This window comes from Papaver somniferum, chromosome 8 (assembly GCF_003573695.1).
Source record: "Papaver somniferum cultivar HN1 chromosome 8, ASM357369v1, whole genome shotgun sequence".
Classification (NCBI taxonomy): Eukaryota; Viridiplantae; Streptophyta; class Magnoliopsida; order Ranunculales; family Papaveraceae; genus Papaver; species Papaver somniferum.
In genome coordinates this window covers 3,559,078-3,581,669 of record NC_039365.1, presented here as the reverse complement: position 1 = coordinate 3,581,669, position 22,592 = coordinate 3,559,078, and the positions used below count along the sequence as shown (strand labels likewise).

Here is a 22,592-nt window from a genome sequence, read left to right as displayed (position 1 = left end):
TCAACTTAGTTTCTCTGTGATGACTTTTAGTGATTTATTTTGTATTCTCTCATAGCTTAATTTGTAATTTGAGAAAATGAATGCCAGAAACCATAATATGTCCGATATGGACACCCATCTGGGAAGGACACACCTTTACAAAATTTTCAGCATACTGAAAGCCTGAATAAGAAACTATGTATGCTGCCTTGGACTGCACTGGCCAATGACTATGCATGCTTACACCCTTGCCTACTCTTAGTCTTTGAATCCCATTAAGTTCCAAATGACATGCTACAAAAGCTTTTAATTTCATTGTCCATGTTGTTTAAAATTGCTGAGCTTGTTTATATCACCAATGCAAACATTTGATTCCTCTACCCTAAGACCATGTTTAAGTTTGTGCTTTACTACTTCTGCAGGTATATTTGAAAGACCAAATGCCCGAAATCATTGAAATAATTTCAGATAAGAATTTATTTTTCTGCATTAAAATAAAACATTAATTGATGCACTAAATGAGTTATCAGAAAGATCCAGTTTTCCTATAGCAGTTGACAAATCTGTGTACTTGTTCTTTAAATATTGTCTGTAGCTCTTTCAGTTGCGTTTAGTATTTGTAGGCCAAGAATTGCATTAATTACTATCATATGTTTGGGATTTGTTTTTAATTCTCATCTTGCCTTTTGTTTGTAAACCATGTGCACTGACTATGCTTACACCTTCCATTCTGCTGGTAGTGTTTGATTTTTGCAAAGACCGAATCCCGATTAGTTCCAAATCTTACATAGATTGGAAAAACAATGAGCAAAACGCTTTATCATCTTTCCCATTTGATGACTTGACTTTATGGATAGTCTTTTGTGTGATTATATGTAGGAGTGAAATATCGCACACTTACTACCTGTACGAAATAATGATGATCTAGTATGAGCGAAGGGCATCGCTCATGGTTAAACTAAAATGACGTATCAAATGATGTCAGCACAGTCACGAGTAAAGTATGAAGAGCTATGCGAAGTTTAAAGGAGTGTGCGAGAAGAGTCGATGTAAATGCGTGATAATAACGCACAGTAGATCCGAAAATAACGGATTTATTAGTTGTACCCCATTATGTATTAGCGGTTATCCACTATGTAATACCCTATATAAAGGGTAGATCGGCCATGTAATGGGAGAGATCTTTTGGGAGAGCTTAGACAAGAAACTTAGGAGAGAAAAAGTTTATTTGGAGAGCAAGTTAGGATTTTCTTATTATCTTGTATCCGATTTCGAGATCTTAATGAATGGTTATATGATTTCCACCACGATTTCTGAGATTATTGTCTAGATATCATATGGATGTAGTTGTGGGATTTCCTGCAACTATATTTTGGCGCTAGAAACAGGGACTGAACCTGTGATATACCCTGTTGGTGAGTTTATGGAGATTCTGGAAAATTAGATCTGAAAAATTTTAGTATTGAAAAAATAGTTTCTGGTGTTTGAATCATCATATTATAGGAAAGATAAAGACGAGAAAGGAAGAATATATGGAGAAAGTACGGATTATGAACATACAAGGAAGAGGTAAAAGTATACCGTGTAATTCAATAACTAAAACGTCAATTTCCGGTGCGAATTTTCAAGCACGAATAACAGGAAGAATACACAAACTGGATTATGAAGGAAAGAAAGTTCAAACGGTGGATAAAGAATCTCCATCAAAGGAATGGGAGAGAAGGGAGATAACATTTGCATCAGATGAAATTCCGGAAGAAAATTTAAAGAGAACAGATCCGTTGGTGATAACAATAACTGCTGAGAGAAAAGAAAATACTGAAGTGATGAAAGAATCGGAGGAATGGGCGATTGATAAAACTCTGGTAGATACAGGTAGTGCGGTATATATCTTATTCTATCGTACGTTCAAAGCCATGGGGTATAAAGATGCGAAAATGATACGTATGAATTACAATATTCATGGATTCAATAAAACAATAACGAAACCAAAAGGCGAGATAATATTGCGAATTTTTCTAGGAGAGATGGAAACACAAGTAACCTTGTGTGTGGTTGATGTAGAATCATCATACAACATGTTGTTGGGATGACCTTGGGTCCATGCGATAAAGGCTGTAGCGTCAACATTGCATCAATGTGTTAGATTCCCAATTCCAAGCGGAATAGGCGAAATTAAGGGAGATGCTACGAATGCGAAGATATGTAATCATATAGATGTGCTAAATTATGAAGAACGAGCAAGGAAGCGAAAGGATTACTGGATAAAAGCGAAAGAGTTAAAGAAGGAAGAAGAATTACGGATATACATGATTAAAGCAAAGGAAGGAAAAGGAATACCAAGTGACGTACCAGATAAAGAAGATGAGCCAATTCAAGAAATAGAAGAGCCAACACCAATGGGAGAACCAAGAGCGAATTTTACCGCAGTAGAACCAACGAAGGAAATAAATGTGGGAACAATAGAAGAACCAAAAAAATTATGAATAAGAGCCAAGATGGATAAAGAAGAAGAAGAAAGAACGATAATCATCTTGCGAGAATATAGTGACATCTTCGCATGGGGAATGGAAGAAATTCCAGGAATAGACCCATCTGTCACATGCCACAGATTGGATATTAAAAAAAATGCACGGCCATTTAAGCAAAGGATAAGAAAGATAACGACCACATATTATCCACAAATAGAAGCGGAGTTACAAAAGATGCTGGAGGCAGGGATTATAATACCAGCAAAATATCCGGAATGGATAGAAAACATGATGGTAGTGTCAAAGAAGAATAAGGGGATAAGGATTTGTATAGACTTCAGTGATTTAAATAAGGTATGTCCGAAAGACAGTTTTCCTTTACCAGTTTTTGAGGGTGAAAACGATTTCTGCTGATTTTGGTAATTTCGGGTGTGTGGGTGATAAACGAGTTTAAACCCTATATAATGTACTGCAAGGGAGTACTTTAGATTCGAGAGATCAATCTGTACAAATCCGGCCTAAACCAAGAAATGGCCATTACAGACTTTCTTCGGTCACAAAGTGAAGGAGAAGGGTTGGTTCTTGGGGAGGGAAGCGAAGAGAGTGTTGAGACCATAATAGTTGATTCTGGAAGAGTAGTTGTTTTACGACTTGTATCAGAAAGTGGGAAGCTAACAGATGGAAATCTAGCAAATATTTTCTGAATGTTGTATCCTCCTGACCTGAACTTATTGTTCAGTGGAAATAGGTAAGACCTATTTATACAAGTCGAAGTGAAACATACTTTGGTCTCGTAAGAAATGGAAAACGGATGAGTAACCGGGAGGAGGTGGTAACCGGTAACGCCTGAAATTGATGTTCCATAAAAGAAAGCGTTTTGCCATTACTCCCTGTATTTACTAACCGCCTCATCCTTATGACACTGTCTTATAACGGGCGCAGTGTATGACGCACGTTGTAAACCGCCAAAACAATACCCAATGAGCATCCCCCAGGTTGTGACATGTGTTGATGTCTCGAGTGTTTTCGTGGAAAACATGTAGCATGTTGTTGTTGTATGGAAAGTTGAGCTTGGGAGACTTTCCAGCTCGGTGGTGACCTTCGACGGTCGATATTTTTCATCTTCAGAGGAAGGGTAGACGTTGATTGTTGCAACCCTTCGTTTGGTAGCCAGTGGCATGAAAGCATGGCCGGCATGGCTTTAATATGGCCTAGTTTAGGCGTGGCCAAAGCTAGTGTTTTGGCATTGTTTATGCGCGACCAAAACTAGGGCTTGGCGTCGAGAAAAAAGGTTGCCATGCGTTAGCTGGTAATCTTGGACGACTAATATCTGCGGAAATGTGGTCGTCGATTGTCGCACGCCTTCGTTTTGGCAGCCGTGAGGGGAAGGCCGGCATGGTATGGTTTAGGCGCGGCAAGGTGGCTGGCACGGCATGCCATTGGCACTTGTGGCATGGTCGGCATGCCTTGTCGCGGTTTAGGCGTGGGCGTTGGGACAAAGGTTACCATGCGTTTGTTGGTGACCTTGGACAGCTAAGATTTGCGTCTAAGATGGAAGGGTGGCCGTTGATAGTCGCACGCCTTCGTTTTGGCAGCCGTAAAGCGAAGGCCGGCATGATATGGTTTAGGCGCGACAAGGTGGCTGGAACGGCATGCCATTGTCACATGTGGCATGGTCGGCATGCCTTGGCGCGGTTTAGGCGTGGCCAAAACTAGGTTTTTGGCATTGGAAAAAGGTTACAATGCGTTGGCTCACCTTGGATGACTAAGATTTGCATCTAAGATGGAAGAGTGGCCGTTGATTGTCGCACACCTTCGTTTTGGCAGCCGTAAAGGGAAGGCCGGCATTGTATGGTTTAGGCGCGGCAAGGTGGCTGGCACGGCATGCCATTGGCACATGTGGCATGGTCGGCATGCCTTGGCGCGGTTTAGGCGTGGCCAAAACTAGGGTTTTGGCGTTAGGCCAAAGGTTACCATGCGTTGGCTGGCGTCCTTGGACGGCTAAGATCTGCATCTCATATGGAAGGGTGGCCGTTGATTGTCGTACGCCTTCGATTTGGAAGCCGTAAAGGGAAGGCAAGCATGGTATGGTTTAGGCGCGGCAAGGTGGCTGGCATGGCATGCCATTGGCACGTGTGGCATGGTCGACATGCCTTGGCGCGGTTTAGACGTGGCCAAAACTAGGGTTTTGGTGTTGGGCCAAAGATTACCATGCGTTGGATCGCGACCTTGGACGGCTAAGATTTGCATCTAGGATGGAAGGGTAGCCATTGATTGTCGCACGACTTCGTTTTGGCAGCCGTAAAGGGAAGGGAAGCATGGTATGGGTTAGGCGCGGAAAGGTGGCTGGCACGGCATGCCATTGGAAGATGTTGCATGGTCGGCATGCCTTGGCGCGGTTTAGGCGTGGCCAAAACTAGGGTTTTGGCGTTGGGCTAAAGGTTACCATGCGTTGGTTGGCGACCTTGGATGGCTAAGATCTGCATCTAAGATGGAAGGGTGGCCGTTGATTGTTGCAACCCTTCGTTTTGGCATCCAGCGGCATGTAGCGGGGCCGGCATGGCTTTGGCATGGAATCGTGGCTGGCATGGTTTGCCATTGGCACGATGACGCGGCTGGCATGGTTGGCATGCCTTAGCGCGGAGGTTAGGCTGGAATGGAATGCCATTGGCACATGTGGTTCGGCTGGCATAGTTGGCATACCTTGGCGCGGAGACGTGGCTGGCATGGTTTTCCATTGGCACGGTGGCGCGGCTGGCATGGTTGGCAGGCTTTGGTGCGAAGACGTGGCTGGCATGGTTTTCCATTGGCACGGTGGTGCGGCTGGCATGGTTGACATGCCTTGGCACGGAGATGTGGCTGGCACGGCTTGCCATTGGCACAGTGGCGCGGCTGGCATGGTTGGCATGCTTTGGCGCGGAGACGTGGCTAGCATGGTTTGCCATTGGCACGGTGGTGCGGCTGGCATGGTTGGCATGACTTGGTGCGGAGATGTGGCTAGCATGGTTTGCCATTGGCACCGTGGTGCGGCTGGCATGGTTGGCATGCCTTGGCGCGGAGACATGGCTGGCATTGTTTTCCATTGGCACAGTGGTGTAAGAATTTAGGTTTTGATGTACGAAGGTGATGTCGGTCAATACTAAGGGTTCTACCGTGGAATATGACACATATATATATATATGTAAAAAAAGGTACCCTGGTAATTCTTACGTAGGCGTGTTGAATGATTCAATAAATGCGCTAGTGGTCCTAGTGACGTCATGTCAGATGCAAGGTTTTACGATTTTAACCCTAAGCTAAAAACCACGATCAACATTAAGTCCCCTGCTTAGCTCGGAACAAGAGCATTGTTGCGAGGTAAGCATAGGATGGTGTCAGGCGAGGACAAAATCGAAATGACAAGTCGTGAAAAGATGGTCAAGAAGACCCGACTAACCTTTTTCGAGAAGTAAGGAGAGTTCGTGATTCTCGGGTTGGCGGCCTTGCTTAGATTCTACTTGTGGTGTTGCTGGCTAGACCGTGAACTGGTAAGATGTAGATTGCTGGCTTGGAATGGGAGCCGCAGGCGTTGGTCGGCTTGGAATGGGAGCCGCAGGCGTTGGTCGGCTTGGAATGGAGGAAACTGGCTTCAGTCCGCAGAATGGTGTAAACTGGTTTCAGAAACAACAACGTAGCACGTCGGAGAATTGGAAAAATCCCACATTCAATGATTTTTCAACCTACATATAATGAGTTGCGAAGTTTGTAAAAAAAAAAAGGGTTCAAGATAATGTTTTATCGATTGTTGTTGGTTAAAATGTCTCACAAAACTATACCCTATAAATTATCGATTCCTTGAAAGGAGAATTTGTTTCTGTGATGATTTTCACATAACAAAGAACATCTTCCTCTTACTCTTAGATGTTTTTCAAGTGGTACATGTTGTCCAATATAATGATGCGAGTATATGATATGTGATTGGCTATAAAATGCACGATCTCATTTTAAAATTCATGGTGCCCATAAATTAACTCAATGAGATTAAGTTCGAGTATTTACTTATTATATACGGGTACCCAACTACCACCTCATAATGCACGAAATCAAGGAATAATTTGTGAGTAAACATATATTTAACAAAATCATTCACCCATTTAACGATTTTCATTTTTTAGCTTCGTGGAACTTACGTCCATTGATTACTCAATTTACTCTACATATGAACGACCTGGATAGAGCTACGAAAGTGTTTAATTTGTGAAGGAGACATTCGTAATTAAGCTATTGATTTTTGAACGCAACATAACAAATTAATCATATAATTTCGAGTATTGTAGGTCTATGAAATGCTTATGAGAAGCTTAAAGGTGGGGATATCCAAAAAGAGTGTAAAAGAGGTGCACTTAGAGATACTGAATAAATGGATCCACATGCCCCTAGAAAAAGAGGTTGAACAAAATGCTAAGTCCTGAGAAATAATAATAAAAGGCCAAATCAATCATCTGCTAATTTTATTATTTGAAATCATGTTTAAGTTATTCGGGTTTTGGTTGGTTGCTTATTTATTAAATATCTTTGGTGTTGGATTCATTTTTTTAAGCATACAGAATGATTATATGTTGTTTTAATTGTTTTAGTTGGGCATCTGACAATAAATATCTATTCATTATTTTCTTGCACAAATGCACTTTTGCATAATATTTGTTAGTGAGAAAAATGATGTAGAAAACCGTAAAATTTTATAAATCATATTTGCAATGATTTTCGTGGGACCGTGATTTAAAACTCAGCTACGGTAAAATTAGCATTTTGATTTGCTTTGTTCTTTCATAGTTTTACTATGAATGAGAAGATTTACTATTTCTTAGTGCACAAGTGTAATTATAATGAGAATATTTATTTTGATTATTATATTATGTTACATAATAAGTTAGATATCTCCATAATAATATTGAATATCCAAGACTATTAAACTTTTTTATTAATTAAAAAATAACATACTAATCAAGAAATTTTTTAAATATTCCAAAAGCATTTGGGCTACGGGGCGGGGCGAATCTAATATGTGCAAACATATCATTCAGTGATCAGGGTGAAATTAGACGAAGCCATTAGAAGAGAAGGGAAGAATTATCAGATGCGAAACAAGACGAATCACAGAATTAGAGAAAAAGAATCAGATACAGAGCCATGCTCTAGAATTTCACCATTTTCATAAATAAGCCTTACTTGGTTACACAATGGCATATATACAGCCAAACCTAAAACTGCAAATATGAACTACCCTAACTGCCAAGTACATGTGTAGGTATCATTCCATTCCCCTTAAAAACAACCTTGTCCTCAAGGTTGTGCACAGAATACAGACATTCATACGTAACAGATTAAGAATGAATTCTTGGCCTAGTTAATTGAATGTTACTATATACAAAAGTGGAAATCAGAGAGATATAATTGATGTAGTTGCTTACAAAACGATCAGCATCATTAGATATGGCCACGTCAAAACACTTTTGTCTTCTTCTTTTACTGCTTAATAATGGCTTCATATACGCCTGTCCGCAGTAGTAAACTCCCTTGCCCACCGGTGATGACTCTAAAGTGAAGCCAAATATAACTTGTTCATCTTTGATCAAGGAATCTACTGTTAGTGATTCAGAATTTCAAAAACTTGATTCCTTGATCCGCAGAACCACTTCAGAAACAATCATAACATTACTCTTTATTTTCCTAGTATTTATTTAGAATTGATAAAGATAATTAGGATAAATCTTCCGACAAGATCGAACGGCTCTGATACGTATGATATGTGCAAACATATCATTCAGTGATCATGATTAAATTAGAGTGAACCATTAGAAGAGAAGGGACGAAATATCATATTAGAAATAAGACGAATCACAAAATCAGAGAAGAAGAATCAGACACAGAGCCATGCTCTAGAATTTCACCATTTTCATGGATAAGCCCTACTTGGTTACACAATGGCATATATATAGCCAAACCTAAAACTGCAAATATAAACTACCCTAACTGCTAAGTACATGTGTACGTATCAGAAGCCCCGCCACACCAATCGACGTCCCGATCCGTAACACGGGTTACACACTAGTTTAAATAAATTCTTTATTAATCGGAATCTAACTCATCGGAATTACTGTTAGAAAATGTCCTACTATGTTTTATGGTGTCCCAAGAGTTAAGAAGTCCTATATTTTTCGTGCTGTTGAATGCCAAAAAGTCCAAAACTACGATTTTTGTAATATCTTACCCCATGGTCCATATTTCACACAGCTTTAAAACGCAAAACTCAATTATAAAACCGCAAGTCCTTTGTGTTTCTCCATAAATTTTGTAATTCAGACTTGACCAAGATTTGTTAACTTGGACATAGTGGTTCCGAGATCAAATTACTAAAGATTGGACACTAAGACCACTTACAATGTTGGACATAGCTCTTCTTGCGAGGCCCGGAATTGCATAACAGATGGGGCATGGTAATGCTGAAGGCCTGAATTATAAATGAAGTAGTATATCTTTGGCAATACTGCTACCTTAATAAGAAAGTGAATGCAACAACAAACTATCCCATGTTTGGCACAGTCTTACAGGATATGTTTTTTAATTTTCATTTTGCCTTTTGTAAACCATGTGCCTTACTACTGGACTGACTATGCTTACACTTCCCCTCTCGAAGTCAAAAAGCTACTGCGAAACGTGTATCCAAAGGCACTATAAGCATTAGTATCCTATCTTGTGGCACATTACATTATCTTTTATGCCATTTGCACTATTCAAGAGTTGAAACTTAAATAATCTTTTCTGTGATTCTCTCTCCATAGATTTCCAAATTCAACTTCAGAAAACATAGCACCAGGTGGTTCCAAGATGAAATTATATGCCTAAACTGCCCATTCCTTATCACTTTTTTCCAGCATTCCTATTCCAATATAGTCCGGACTGAAATGAATATTGTAGTTGCACCGGTTGCTACATCCATAGATGCTTCCACCTAATGAATTTCAGATGAATTTATTGTTGGCACCTAAGTTCATAAGTGGAGCTTTGTCATTTATAATTGATCATAAGTGGCCACCATAAATTCCCAATAGTTCTGGATTTGTCTTCATTTTCTTCTATATAAACCCCTACCCTACCTCCCTTTTCCTCCAATCTTCAGAAACCCTAGATGTCATATCAAATCTCTCCTTCATTTCATCTCCATATTTTAGTTTGTGTTTCAGTAGTTCTGAACTCAGTTCATACTCATGTTTATTTTACTTATATGTTCTATTTTTTTTTTTGAATTCAGTTCTTAGATTGGTTTCTTTTCTGCACAGCTGCGTTTGTAATTTGAATCATATGTTGTTAAACTTTGCCTGATTGGCTGGTTTTCATAGTTAGTGTTAGGAAAAGATGGTATTACTGGAGAAAAAGAGCACCAAAATTAGGTGGGGGGATAAATCATTGAGTGTTGTGACTATAAACAAATGGGGCTTAGTGATCCGCGAAGTTAGGTTAGTTTGATGTTTGTATTCACCATGCTTAACGATTTTCCTCCCATCTCTTTAGTTGTTTTTTCTTGTTTTTCAGTAATCTACCATTTGGTCCTGTTTAGGAGTTTTCAGTGTTGATGATTCTTTAAGTCTAAATCACCAGCAATTAGCCAAACTTGAATAAACCTAATGTTGGTTAAACTTCAACATAGAAGTCACTAACAAGCTGTTTAGGACAAGATTAGGAAATTGATGTAATCCTAAGGAAATTAGAAGTCATCTAGTTCTAAGAAAAGGAAAGACATGTAATAAGGTAATAGGACTAGGAAAAGGAATTCATAGTTCTATATATATATGATCACCAAAGTTTTGGTTGATCATATGAGCAAGATTAGAGCTTGTGTTTAGTTTTGAGAGATTTTCTAAACATCAATAAAGAGAGTTGTCTTTATATAAGCTAAGTTTCATCTTGCAGTTGCCATTAATTGATATCAGAGCTTGTTTTTGAGCCATGGAAAACGAAACCACCATTGTGGGTGCAAAACAGTTCACGTCACCATCAACACAAGTTCCAATCCTCAACTCCACAAACTACACAGTATGGGCCATGAGAATGAAGGTACTGATGAAAATCTACAAAGTTTGGGAAACAATTGATCCTGGTACATTGGACCCAGACAAAAACAATGTTGCCATTGGATTACTCTTTCAAGCAATACCAGAATGTCTTGTTCTACAAGTTGGTGAACAGGAAACTTCAAAGAAAATTTGGGATGCAATAAAGGTATCAGAGATAGCCTCAAAAGCTGCGTCACTTGGACAATCCATTGATGAAGATAAACTGGTAAAGAAGTTTCTCAATAGTTTACCAAGATCCAAGTATATACATATCATAGCTTCTCTCGAACAAGTCTTAGATTTAAAGAAGACTAGCTATGAAGATATAATTGGAAGATTGAAAGCATATGAAGAAAGAATCCTTGATGAAGAAAAAAATGGAGAAACTCAAGGAAAACTCTTGTACACAAACTCTTACCAACAAAACTCTACGAAAAGAGGAAGAGGTCGTGGAAGAGGTGGTAGAGGAAACAGAGGCCGAGGAAGGGGAGGAAGTTTTAACTCACAAGATAGAACAACAAGTCAGAATGATCAAAACCAAGGGAAAGAAAAGAAGGATAGATCAAACATTATTTGTTATAGATGTGATAAACCAGGACACTTCTCCTTTGTATGCCCTGAAAGAATACAAAAGATGGAAGAATCAAACAAGAATGAAACAAGGGAAGCAGATACATCTCTTTTCATGCACGAAGTTGTATTCTAAAACGAAGGGAAACTAATACCAAAGAACTACGAATCAAAGGATGGAGAAGAAGGAATCTGGTATTTAGATAATAGAGCCAGCAATCACATGACTGGTAAGAGACATAATCATGAGATGTGGTCCAGGAATATGGTATAGACCAAGTAGGGATCCAGGAATGTTTCACATGATATGGGGTCAAGTAATTGATGAAGGCGAAGGACTCATAATCATCAATACCAATGGAAACAATGATGTTAATCAAGAAGAAGAAGAGAATAATGAAAACACTGAGAATAACGAAGAAGTAGAAGAAGAAGAGATCGATGAAATAACTCAACCCATTCCACTGCGAAAATCAACAAGAAAGATACAAAAGCCACAGTATCTGGAGGATTATGTTCTTCAAGCTGCAGAAGAATGTGAGATTATGCTACTTTCTGTTAATGATGAACCAAGGAATTTTCAGGAAGCAAAGGTCTCGACTAAATGGACACAAGCATGTAGAGAAGAAATTATTTCAATCAACAGAACAAGACTTGGTTTCTAGTTGATAAGCCAGGTAGGGTAAAAGTGATTGGTCTTAAGTGGATCTTCAAAATAAAACGGAATGCTGATGGTACTGTCAACAAATATAAGGCAAGACTTGTAGCTAAGGGATACGTTCAAGAATCAGGCATAGACTTTGATGAAGTTTTCGCACCAGTTGCTAGACTAGAGACAATTCATCTCTTAATAGCAGAAGCAACATCAAACTCATGGGAAATTCACCACTTAGACGTTAAGACAACATTCTTACATGGTGAATTGCGAGAAGATGTGTATGTTGAACAACCAGAAGGTTTTGAAGTAAAAGGACAAGAGCATAAGGTTTATAAGTTATCAAAATCTCTATACGGTCTAAGACAATCTCATCGAGCCTGGAATACAAAGTTAGATCAAATTTTAAGAGAAATCAGATTTGTTAAGTGCTCTAAAGAAACATCAGTATACAGAAGAGAAGAAAAGGGAACGCTTCTTGTGATTGCAGTCTATGTAGATGATCTATTTTTGACTGGCAACTCCCTTAAGGTGATCAATGAGTTCAAGAGAGAAATGTCATCAAAGTTTGAGATGTCAGACCTCGGAAAACTCACTTATTACCTTGGCATAGAAGTCCATCAAGGAGTAGATGGGATTCAGATTAAACAAGAAGCTTATGCAAGGAGATTTCTGAAAGAAGCATGACTTGAAACTTGTAATCCAACTAAGATACCAATGGAGTTTGGACTTAAAGTTTCAAAGGCACAAGAAGAAGCAGAGATTGATTCAACGAGTTATAGAAGAAATATTGGATGCCTAAGATACTTATTACACACAAGACCAGATTTGGCTTTCTCTGTGGGAGTAGCAAGCCGTTATATGAAGAGTCAACGCAAGTCTCATGGTGATGTAATAAAGCAGATATTGAGATATCTAAGAGGAACAATCAGCTGTGGATTGAAGTATGGTCGAGGAGGATCAAAAGGAATTGTTGGGTATAGTGACAGCAGTCATAATATTGACCAAGATGATGGAAAAAGTACAACTGGTCATATATTTTATCTAGGAGAAGCACCTATTACATGGTGTTCACAGAAGCAAGACACTGTAGCCCTCTCATCCTGTGAAGTTGAGTTCATGGCCGCAACAGAAGAAGCTAAACAATCAATATGGCTTCAAGAATTTTTGGGTGAAATCAAAGGAAGAGAACCTGAAAAAGTTCTCATCAAGATTGATAATAAGTCTGCAATTGCACTCACTAAAAATCCAGTGTTTCATGGGAAGACGAAACACATTCACAAAAGGTATCATTTCATACGAGAATGTATCGAGAAGGAGATCATCAACGTTGAACACATACCAGGAACTGAGCAGAAATCAGATATATTGACAAAGGCATTAGCTCGGATCAAGTTTGAAGAAATGAGACAATTGATTGGAGTACAAGATATGTCACGGGTAAGGTTGAAGCTTAACAGGGAGAATGTTGGTTAAACTTCAACATAGAAGTCACTAACAAGCTGGTTAGGACAAGATTAGGAAATTGATGTGATCCTAAGGGAATTAGAAGTCGTCTAGTTCTAAGAAAAGGAAAGACATGTAATAAGGTAATAGGACTAGGAAAAGGAATTCATAGTTCTATATATATATGATCACCAAAGTTGTGGTTGATCATATGAGCAAGATTAGAGCTTGTGTTTAGTTTTGAGAGATTTTCTAAACATCAATAAAGAGAGTTGTCTTTATATAAGCTAAGTTTCATCTTGCAGTTGCCATTACCTAACAGAAAACTCCATATGCTATTCTTTTTCCAAGTAAATCAAAGATGGTTTCTCTAAAAGAAAATTTCATACCTCTCTTGGATATTCTTTTTGTATATCCATCAGAATCCTCTCTCTAAAAGGAAGAAATAAACCCATAAAAAGCCTTTTATTACATCTCGTTGTGTAAACCTAAATCAACAAAGTATGAAAACGTATCTACATATATGACTTTCAATAATATCAAATTCATAAACCTCCAACCAAAATTAAACCAAAGATGAAACTCAAAAGATGGTAATTCTACTTACAAAATATGGATTTTCATGAATCTCTTGAACAAAATTGTACAACTTGGACTGTTATCAAATAGAAAATTCCGTTAACAATATAAACACAAATTAATAAAATTGAGAACTGCACAATGTTATAAATCCTCAAAAAGAAAGTGAGTATTAGCAAAGATTAGAGGAAAAGTTGACAGAAGAGATTGGACAGAGATATTGTATCGGTGTAATCAATCCTCTCCGGTAACCGACTGGCACTATTTATACAACTGAAGAGTCATGTCTGCAAAAAAAAAATGCGTGTACAGAAAAATCATTTTTAACAACCGTATGTTAGGTGTCTTTTCCGTCGAAAGAAGTATCTTCTCGTATTTGGGTTACGTTTTCCTCAAATCAAAGATCCCGCGTGGTTTCTTAGCTGTGGAGTAAACATGAGGGTTAATGTGAGTCCGCCGCATCCGTGAGCTTTGGATTATACTGTGCCTGTGTGTATGGAAAATGGTCGATAATTGCATTGTTTGTGTGTTGCGGAAAATGCACAATAAATTAATTACAAAGAGAAATGGTGTTTTTTTGGTAGATTGTGAATGGTGGACCGTAAATGAACTACAAAGAGAAAAAGAGAAATGGTGTCGTTTTGGTAGGTTGCAATGGCTTTGGAGTTGCATCTTACGCTTCAACTTTTCTTTTTGCTCGGTTATCTTACGCATCAACGTTCGTGTCTTTCAAGATGTGATGATGTGGCCATCACTTGTCAAGAAGTGATTACATGGCTTCACCATAGATCAAAGTGACTGTGGAGACACCATGTGGCTTTCTTTGGATCTCTTAGTATAAAGAAATACATGCGCTGAACAAGCTAACCATCCTGGTATTGCCATCTATGTTGTAAAAGGTGCACTAAGCGTGGGACTAGCGCCAAGGCGAGGGGACATGTCCAAAAAATTTTCTTTCTTTTCTGGGCGCCCAGGGAGCGCTAACCGAGATGAAGCGATGGGCTTGGTGCCTCACCTCACCTAGCGTCTTTTACAACATAGGTTGCCATTGCCAGTGTAGGTGAGCCTTTGGAAATTAATGTTCAAAACCCAGTATCCCTTGTACATGCATGAAGCTGCTTAATATGACTTCATTAAATATAATTTTGTGTTAGAAGTCATATTTAAGCTTCATGCATTACGTGTTTGAAAATAAATATGTCAGTCTTCGCTCGCCATCTGCTGTTTACCAGATTTGCAGGTTCAAAATCTTATTGATAAAGTCTCCCGTACTGTTCCCAGATATAACGGACTACAAATGCAGAAAGAAAAGAAACACAAAAACCAGGAAACTAGTCTTTTTTAGCACCATGGCCATTTAGTTTTGAATATTTTCAGATGCTCTCAGATATTAAGCTCGCTGTTGTACGTGTTGAAACGGTATAGGCCAATAGAACTCGTGACAAGAATACACCACAACTATTTTGTGAATGGTGGCCCAACAAAATGTTAAAGCAAATTCTAAGGTTGTACCCATTGCTAATTGCTTGCTGCTGATATTTTCACATAATCAACAAACGCAACTATTTCTCTTCTAGACTTCACATCAAATCTACCCTGAATGAGAGGTGGAAAAAGCAACCATGAACTGGTTATCATCAGAAATCCAACTGTCAAAGGTATTGAGACCATTGGAGGTAGACTCCACCTTCCCTTGACCAACTTCTTAACCTTAACCTCTAAATACACACAAAAACCTTGAAGAAGAAAAAACGAAGTAATTTCCCATGTAGGATTCACTCGTTTTAAGTAAAAGCATATAATCTCATGCATAAGTCCTGAAACAAGGAACGTTGCCAATTGAGCTGGTAACTGGCCGCACTTCTTTACAGATTCATATACTGTTAGTCTTAGAATATTTGATATCACCAAATTCCATCTACGGCCCCAAAAATCTTGCAATGAAGTTGAAAGGTAAGGGCTATGAAAAGGTGGTTCAATTTCAAGGTATAAAACTTTTGCAGTTGTAACTCCAACTGCAAGTAGTGTGAACTCCAAGCCGATGTATAAAGAACCACAATAACAAAACAGCAGTAGTTTTGGATGCATGTTTTGTTGTGCACAACCGATAGTTAAGATCGTAAAAACCAATACTTTGATTGCACAATTATGTAACGATGGTTTTGCGGTTTCGGATGATCTGAGAGATGGGTTGTTGTTTTTCTTGCTTGTTTGCTTGATCTTGATAGGTAGACAAGCAAGGGCCAAGAAATTCGAGAATGAAATTGGTCGATCTTTTGGAGATAGAGGGCCTTTACCAAATGAAAACAGGAGAAGATTGAAATTACCCAACCAAACAAGAAACAAAGTTGTAGGACATCCAAGAAGAGTGGAATTGAGATTCCAAGGAAGAATTATAAACAAGTATAATATTGGGATGACAGAAATCAATCTGAATTTTCCTTTGGGAATTTTTGAAGGTATGAAGTGACAATAAGTTAACGCTACAAAGACTAAAACCCATACCTTAATCCATTTCTTTATCTCTTCCATTGTTACTTAAATCCGTAATCTTTTCTGTTTTCTACCTCGTTTACGTCAAATGTGCTGTTGTTGATGCTTGAAGGTTATGATAAATATAGGTTGACAGTTAATTTGTTGAGGTTTTAGTTACATTTCTATCAAACAAAAATCACATGAGCACCTTTTTCTTTCTATTACATTATTCAAGCCGTGAAAGATTCGGAAATTTCGGAAATACAAGCCATCCTGTTCGCGAACTCTATACGCGTTCCCGAACAAACCAATTAGCCTTACTGTACTTTTGGGAAATCATTTTCCAAAACCTTATTAATTTTTAAGCTCATCTGCCACATGACCGCAGACACATGCTATTTTCAAATACTTTTCCTTATTTTTAATTTAAATCAGGATGCATCCAGTTTCACTCTCGCTATCTTTAAGTTTAAGCCAGGATGAATCCAAACTCATTCTTGTTATTTTTTTGGTGTCTATTTCACCCATACTAATTTTAACTCGTCCATTAGAACCATGTTTTAAAAATATTTGAACAGTTGAGCCAATTTCTTTTAAAAAAAATCATTTGTATAATATAATTTATAATGCACCGAGAGAGATATTCTACAAATTTGTGGGTCAAGAAATTTTGGATGGGTTGCTCAAAGTTTAATTGGTAGGTCTGGTGGAATGCTAATTCTTTGGAATCTTGATGTGTTTGAAGTTGTGTCTGCTTTTGAAGGGGTTTATTCATTATCAGTAGAAGGTCACCTTAAAAATGATGGGTTCTCGTTCTGTCTAACTAATGTTTATGGTCCGAATCATTAGTGTCAGAGATGATCTTTGGGAAGAACTTTCAGCAGTCAGGGGTACGTGGTCTTCAATACCATGGGTCCTAGGGGGAGCTTTTAATGTGGTTAAATGCTCCGAAGAAAAGAAAAAATGTAGAAGAACAACTCAGAGTACGCTAGATTTTTGCGAATTCATTAATTATCATGAATTGATTGATATTCCTCTCAAGGGCGCAAGATTCACATGGACTAGCGGTGAAGATAATCCAGTTTTGTGTAGGCTTGATAGATTTTTGATCACTTCAGCTTTTAAACAAAATGGTTACTCAGGTTGCTTTATCAAGACCAATTTCAGATCACTTGCCACTGATACTTGACACTGTTGATGCTTCATGGGGCCCTTCGCCATTCAGATGTGAAACAATGTGGTTTTTGGTTCCAGGCTTCTTAGAAATGGTTCAACAATGGTGGAACAATTATTCTTTCTCTGGTGCTCCTTAGCTCCATTTTTTGGTTCAAATTAGAGGCCATGAAAAATGATTTAAGAAAGTGGGACAAAGAGGTATTGGGAAATCTTAACTTAAAGAAGCAGAAGTTACTTCATGACATTGATTATGTGGATAGATTAGAAGAAAGTCAAAGATCTAATGCTTGCGATCAAAAGCAAAGATTGAACTTGAGCAGGTCACAATCATGTTAGAAAGGTCCATTAGACAAAATTAAAGAATACAATGGCTCAAGGAAGGGGACAAAAACACTTCTTTCTTTCATGGTTATGCATCAAATAGAAGAAGAATAAACAGAATCAAGCACTTAATGGTGGATGGAGTCTTAACTCATAATAAAGAGAAGATTAAATCTAATATAGTCACTCTCAAAATATTTTCAAGGAAGATTGGGTTAACAGACCTTTTGTGGAGGACCTTCAGTTCAATCGTATTTCTGTGGATGAAGCTTTAGCTGTCGAGAGAGACATTTCGGAGGAGGGAGTTATATATTGAAGCTATAAATGATTTGGAAGACGAGAAAGCACCTGGCCCGACGGATTTCCCATTGTATTCTTTAAGAAGTGCTGGTCTTTCCTTAAAGAAGATATTATGTGCACAATTGCAGAATTCAATACACAGGGTAAAATCAATGCAATTCATAATTCTACTTTCATTTCCTTAATCCCCCAAAAAAATCACGTTCAGAGTGTCTTAGATCTGAGACCCATTAGTCTACTTACTAGTATTTACAAGATTATTTCGAAAGTTCTTGCAAGTAGACTCAATATTCTGATTCCTAAGATCATTTCTGAAACCCAATCTGCGCATGTGGAAGGGAGGAAAGTTATTGATAGTATTGTAATTGCAAATGAGCTTGTAGACTCAAAAATTAGAGAAAAATCTGATGGAATTGTATGTAAGATTGACCATGAGAAAGCTTTTGATAGGCTTAACTCGTCTTATCTTCAATCTGTCCTTAGAATAATGGGATTTAGAGATAAGTGGTGCAACTGGGTTAATTTTTGCTACTCTACCGCCACTTTTTCTATACTTATTAATGGCTCTTCTTTCGGTTCTTTCGGATGTTCAAGGGGAGTCCTCCAAGGTGACCCAATTTCCCCTCTATTGTTTTGCATTGCTATGGATGGATTTGCAAGACTTTTAGATAAACTCTTTCTCAATTGACTTCTCAGTGGTTTTGCTGTCAAGGAAGGAGGATACAAAATCTCTCATCTTCACTATGCCGATGATACCATTCTCTTTCTCAAGAATGAATGGAATGAATTACATTTTGTTTTCAGTGCTCTTAAATGCTTCGAGGTTGTGTCAGGCCTCAGAGTCAACAACTCAAAAACAAGATTGGTTGGAATTGGTGAAACTCCTTTTCTTGTAGCATGGGCAGACAAATTGGGTTGTCCAACTGACAAACTACCTTGGACTACGTCTTGGAGCTATATCTACTTCGAAATCCATATGGGATCCGGTAATTGAAAGGTTTGATTCTAGACTTGCTTCTTGGAACGAAATTAATCTCACTAGAGGTGGAAAAATTGAACTCATCAAGAGTGTATTATCCAGCTTGCCGACATATTACTTCAGTACTTTTAAAGCACCAGTTTCTGTCATAAAAATATTGGAAAGGAAGACGAGGGATTTCCTTTGGAACGGCAGCGACGAAGCCAACAGAAAACACCTTGCAAGCTAGGAACTAGTTTGTACTCCAATTGAACAAGGTGGTGTAGGTCTGAAAAATTTGCAACACTTCAATCAGTCAATGTTGTCCAAGTGGAGTTGGAGGTTTGAAATTGAAAAAGAGTCACTCTGGTACAAGGTGATCTCTGAAAAACATGGTAACTCTCCGTCTCTATGGATTCCTGTGAAAGTTAAAGGTTCTTATGGTACTTCATGTTGGAAAGCAATTGCCGGACAAGCGGACAAGATTTCCCAACATTCATCTCTTGTGATCCAAAATGGTAACTTAATCTCTTTTTGTATGATTTATGGTCTGGCAATCAACCTCTCAAGTTTGTATTTCCATCCTTGTTCAAGCTAAGTAGCAACAAAAATGACTCTCTTTCTTCTTTCATTGTTGAACAAGACAATTTGAGCAGCTGGAATTTTCATTTCAAGAATCCACCATCTCACAGTGAAACTGAGGAACTGATAGCTTTACTTGAGATCATCGGGAAGGAACCTCCACAACTATGCAATGCAGAAGATAGAAGAAGATGGTCCCTCACAACTACTGGTTCTTTCTCCACGAGCTCATTATACTCTGCCATCCATCAAGGTGTTACTCATCCGCAACTCCCTTACAGAGCAGTTCGGAACACTAAGGTACCAAATCAAATTAACTTTTTTGTCTGGCTTGCTGTGCATGATCGATTAATAACTATTGATAAATTCATTGAATGGGGATATCATCATGTCAACAAGTGTTTGCTTTGTGGGAATGCTGAGGAAAACATAAAACACATGTTCTTTGATTGTTCTTTCTCTAGAAATATTTGGTCTTCTTTACTGCCCTCCTACGGTATTAACGGTTTGTGGCCAACATTTGTATTAGTCCTGATGCAAGTATGGCAGTCACTTAAAGCTCGTGAAGTTGACAAAAATATTTGGTCTTTGATCCCCGCGGCTGCTTTATGGTCCATCTGGACAGAAAGAAGCAATCCTACTTTTGAAGAAAAAAGCAAGAACATTGATCAAGTTACTCAGAATGCCAGACCCTACTACTTTCTTGGGCTTCAATTTTCAAATCCAGATTAAGAGGGAACACTTGTAGCCTTATCAACAATTGGGATGTAAGTTTTACTTAGTTTGTTTTCCTTTTTCTTTTTCGCTTCTTACTCCTTGTAAGTTGCCTCCCGTACATTCTCCTCTTTTCTAATAAATTCTCTTAACCAAAACATATATATATATATATATATATAATTTATAGTTTACTCAAATTTATTCGTCTCCGAGTCCGTGGTTGAGTATGAACACGGCTAAGAAGAAAGTCGGATGCAAAAGGGGGACGCCGGAAGGAAAGTGGTGTGGAGAATACGAGGGAAGAAGTGTTAGTTATTGAAGACTAATTATTATTTCCTAGAGTTAGCCGTGGTTATTTAGGGAAGGAGTTTCCTAAACCGGCTATGATTCTTGGTGGCCAAGTTTGTAACCTATATAAATAGGTAATTAGGCCTTGTAGAATTGTATTGTATAGAAAACGATTAAGAGATCTGTGAGAGATTTCTTGTATAACTTTTAGGGCTAAAGCTAGGGTTTCGTTGTGAGAGCATTTTGGTGAGGAACAAGAGTCAAGGTTATCGTCTCGGGTAATTGTTGCGGTGTAACCAAGGGTTTGCTGGGATTCACACGACATTGTAATCGTTTTTCTTCATAGTGGATTTGAGTTGGTGCGGCTCAAAGTGGACGTAGACAATATATACAAGTTGTATGTATTGGTGGAACCACTATATATCTTGTGTCTTGTGAGTTGATTTATCTTTCTCGTATTATTATAGTTGCTTGTGCTTGGTTTACTTATTATTCATCATAATATCTCAAGATCCGTTATTCCGCGGTTGTCAGTGATTCCATAAGCAAATCCTGACAATTGGTATCAGAGCTCGGGTTAGAGCTTTAGGGTTTATCGTAGTACGATTGGAGTGGGAGTTATGGGTGATAATAACGAAAGTACAGTAGCTAGTGTTAAAGTTTTTAATGGGAAGAACTTTGCGTTTTGGAAGTCACAGATGGAAGACTACCTATATGAGAAAGACATTGTTGATCCATTAGGTGGAGTTGCAAAAAAGGGAGCACGCAAAGACGATGAATGGACAACTCTTGATCGCAAGTGTGTAGCCGTGATCTGTAGATGTCTAACGGAGGAAGTCTACAACAATGTACAAGAGGAAACTAGTACGAAGGATCTAATGGATAAACTTGAAAAGTTGTATCAAAAGTCAACATCCTCGGGGATGATTATGTTGTGTGAACAAATATTTAATTTGAAGATGCCAGAAGGCGAAGCGATTTCAGCACATCTTGGGAAGTTCAAATCAATTATTTCTCAGCTTTCAAAAGTTGGTATTGATTTTGATGATGAAGTTCAAGCTTTAAGGTTGTTGTCGTCATTACCAAAGAGTTGGGAAACCGCAAGAACAACCATTAGTAATTCTGCAGGTAGCGAGAAGTTGAAGCTTGATGATGTGCAGCAAAGGTTAATTGCTGAAGAGGAGAGAAGAATAGAACAAGGTTATGTTTATAGTTCTTCAAGTTCGGCCTTAATTCTGCAACAAGAAGATAGAGGCAGGAGTTCAAATAGGAACAACAACAACAAATCCAGATGGAAGTCTGGAGGAAATTCTAGGGGAGATCTCAATCCCGGACTAGAGGTGTTGTTGAATGTTGGGCGTGTAAGAAAGTAGGACACTACAAACGCGATTGTCCGGAAAACAAAGGTTCTAATAATGGTGGAAACAAAGGTAATCAAGAAGAGGTTAACGTAGTTGAATCTGCGGAACCGGTGAAGGTCATTGTTGATAACAAGAAGGTGATTACGGAAGGTTTTCTACTACTCTCTAAGGACAAGCAAGATGAGTCTTGGATTATAGACTCGGGAGTTTCTTTCCATGCAACGGGTGATAAGAGTATTATGATCTCTTATAAAGAAGGATATTATGTCCAAGTATTCTTAGGTGACGGTGAAGCATGCGACATCATCAGTTTGGGTGATGTGATCTTGAAAGTCAATGGTTTGACATGAAAATTGAAGGATGTACGACACATTCAGAATTTGAAGAAGAAATTGGTGTCTGTGGGCCAAGTTTGTGATGATGACTATGAAGTTTTGCTTACGAAACACAATTGGAAAGTGAAGAAAGGAGCTATGGTATTATCTCGTGGAGTTAGAGTCGGTACTCTATACCGGACTTCAGTGGAACTACTTTAGAAATGGCTAGTAGTGGTGAAGACAATAACTTATCGCATAGAAGATTAGGGCACATGAGTGAGAAGAACATGAAGATTCTATGTTT

At 38.4% G+C, this 22,592-nt stretch overlaps 1 protein-coding gene across 1 annotated transcript; it reads right to left on the bottom strand.

Moving 5' to 3' along the window:
* Positions 1 to 15,020: 15,020 nt before the first annotated feature.
* On the bottom strand, positions 15,021 to 16,346 carry LOC113301777 (probable long-chain-alcohol O-fatty-acyltransferase 5). Its single transcript, XM_026550592.1, has one exon. It carries the CDS (start codon positions 16,323 to 16,325, stop codon positions 15,312 to 15,314), a length of 1,014 nt encoding a protein of 337 aa, XP_026406377.1. The 5' UTR covers positions 16,326 to 16,346; the 3' UTR covers positions 15,021 to 15,311.
* Positions 16,347 to 22,592: the final 6,246 nt, after the last annotated feature.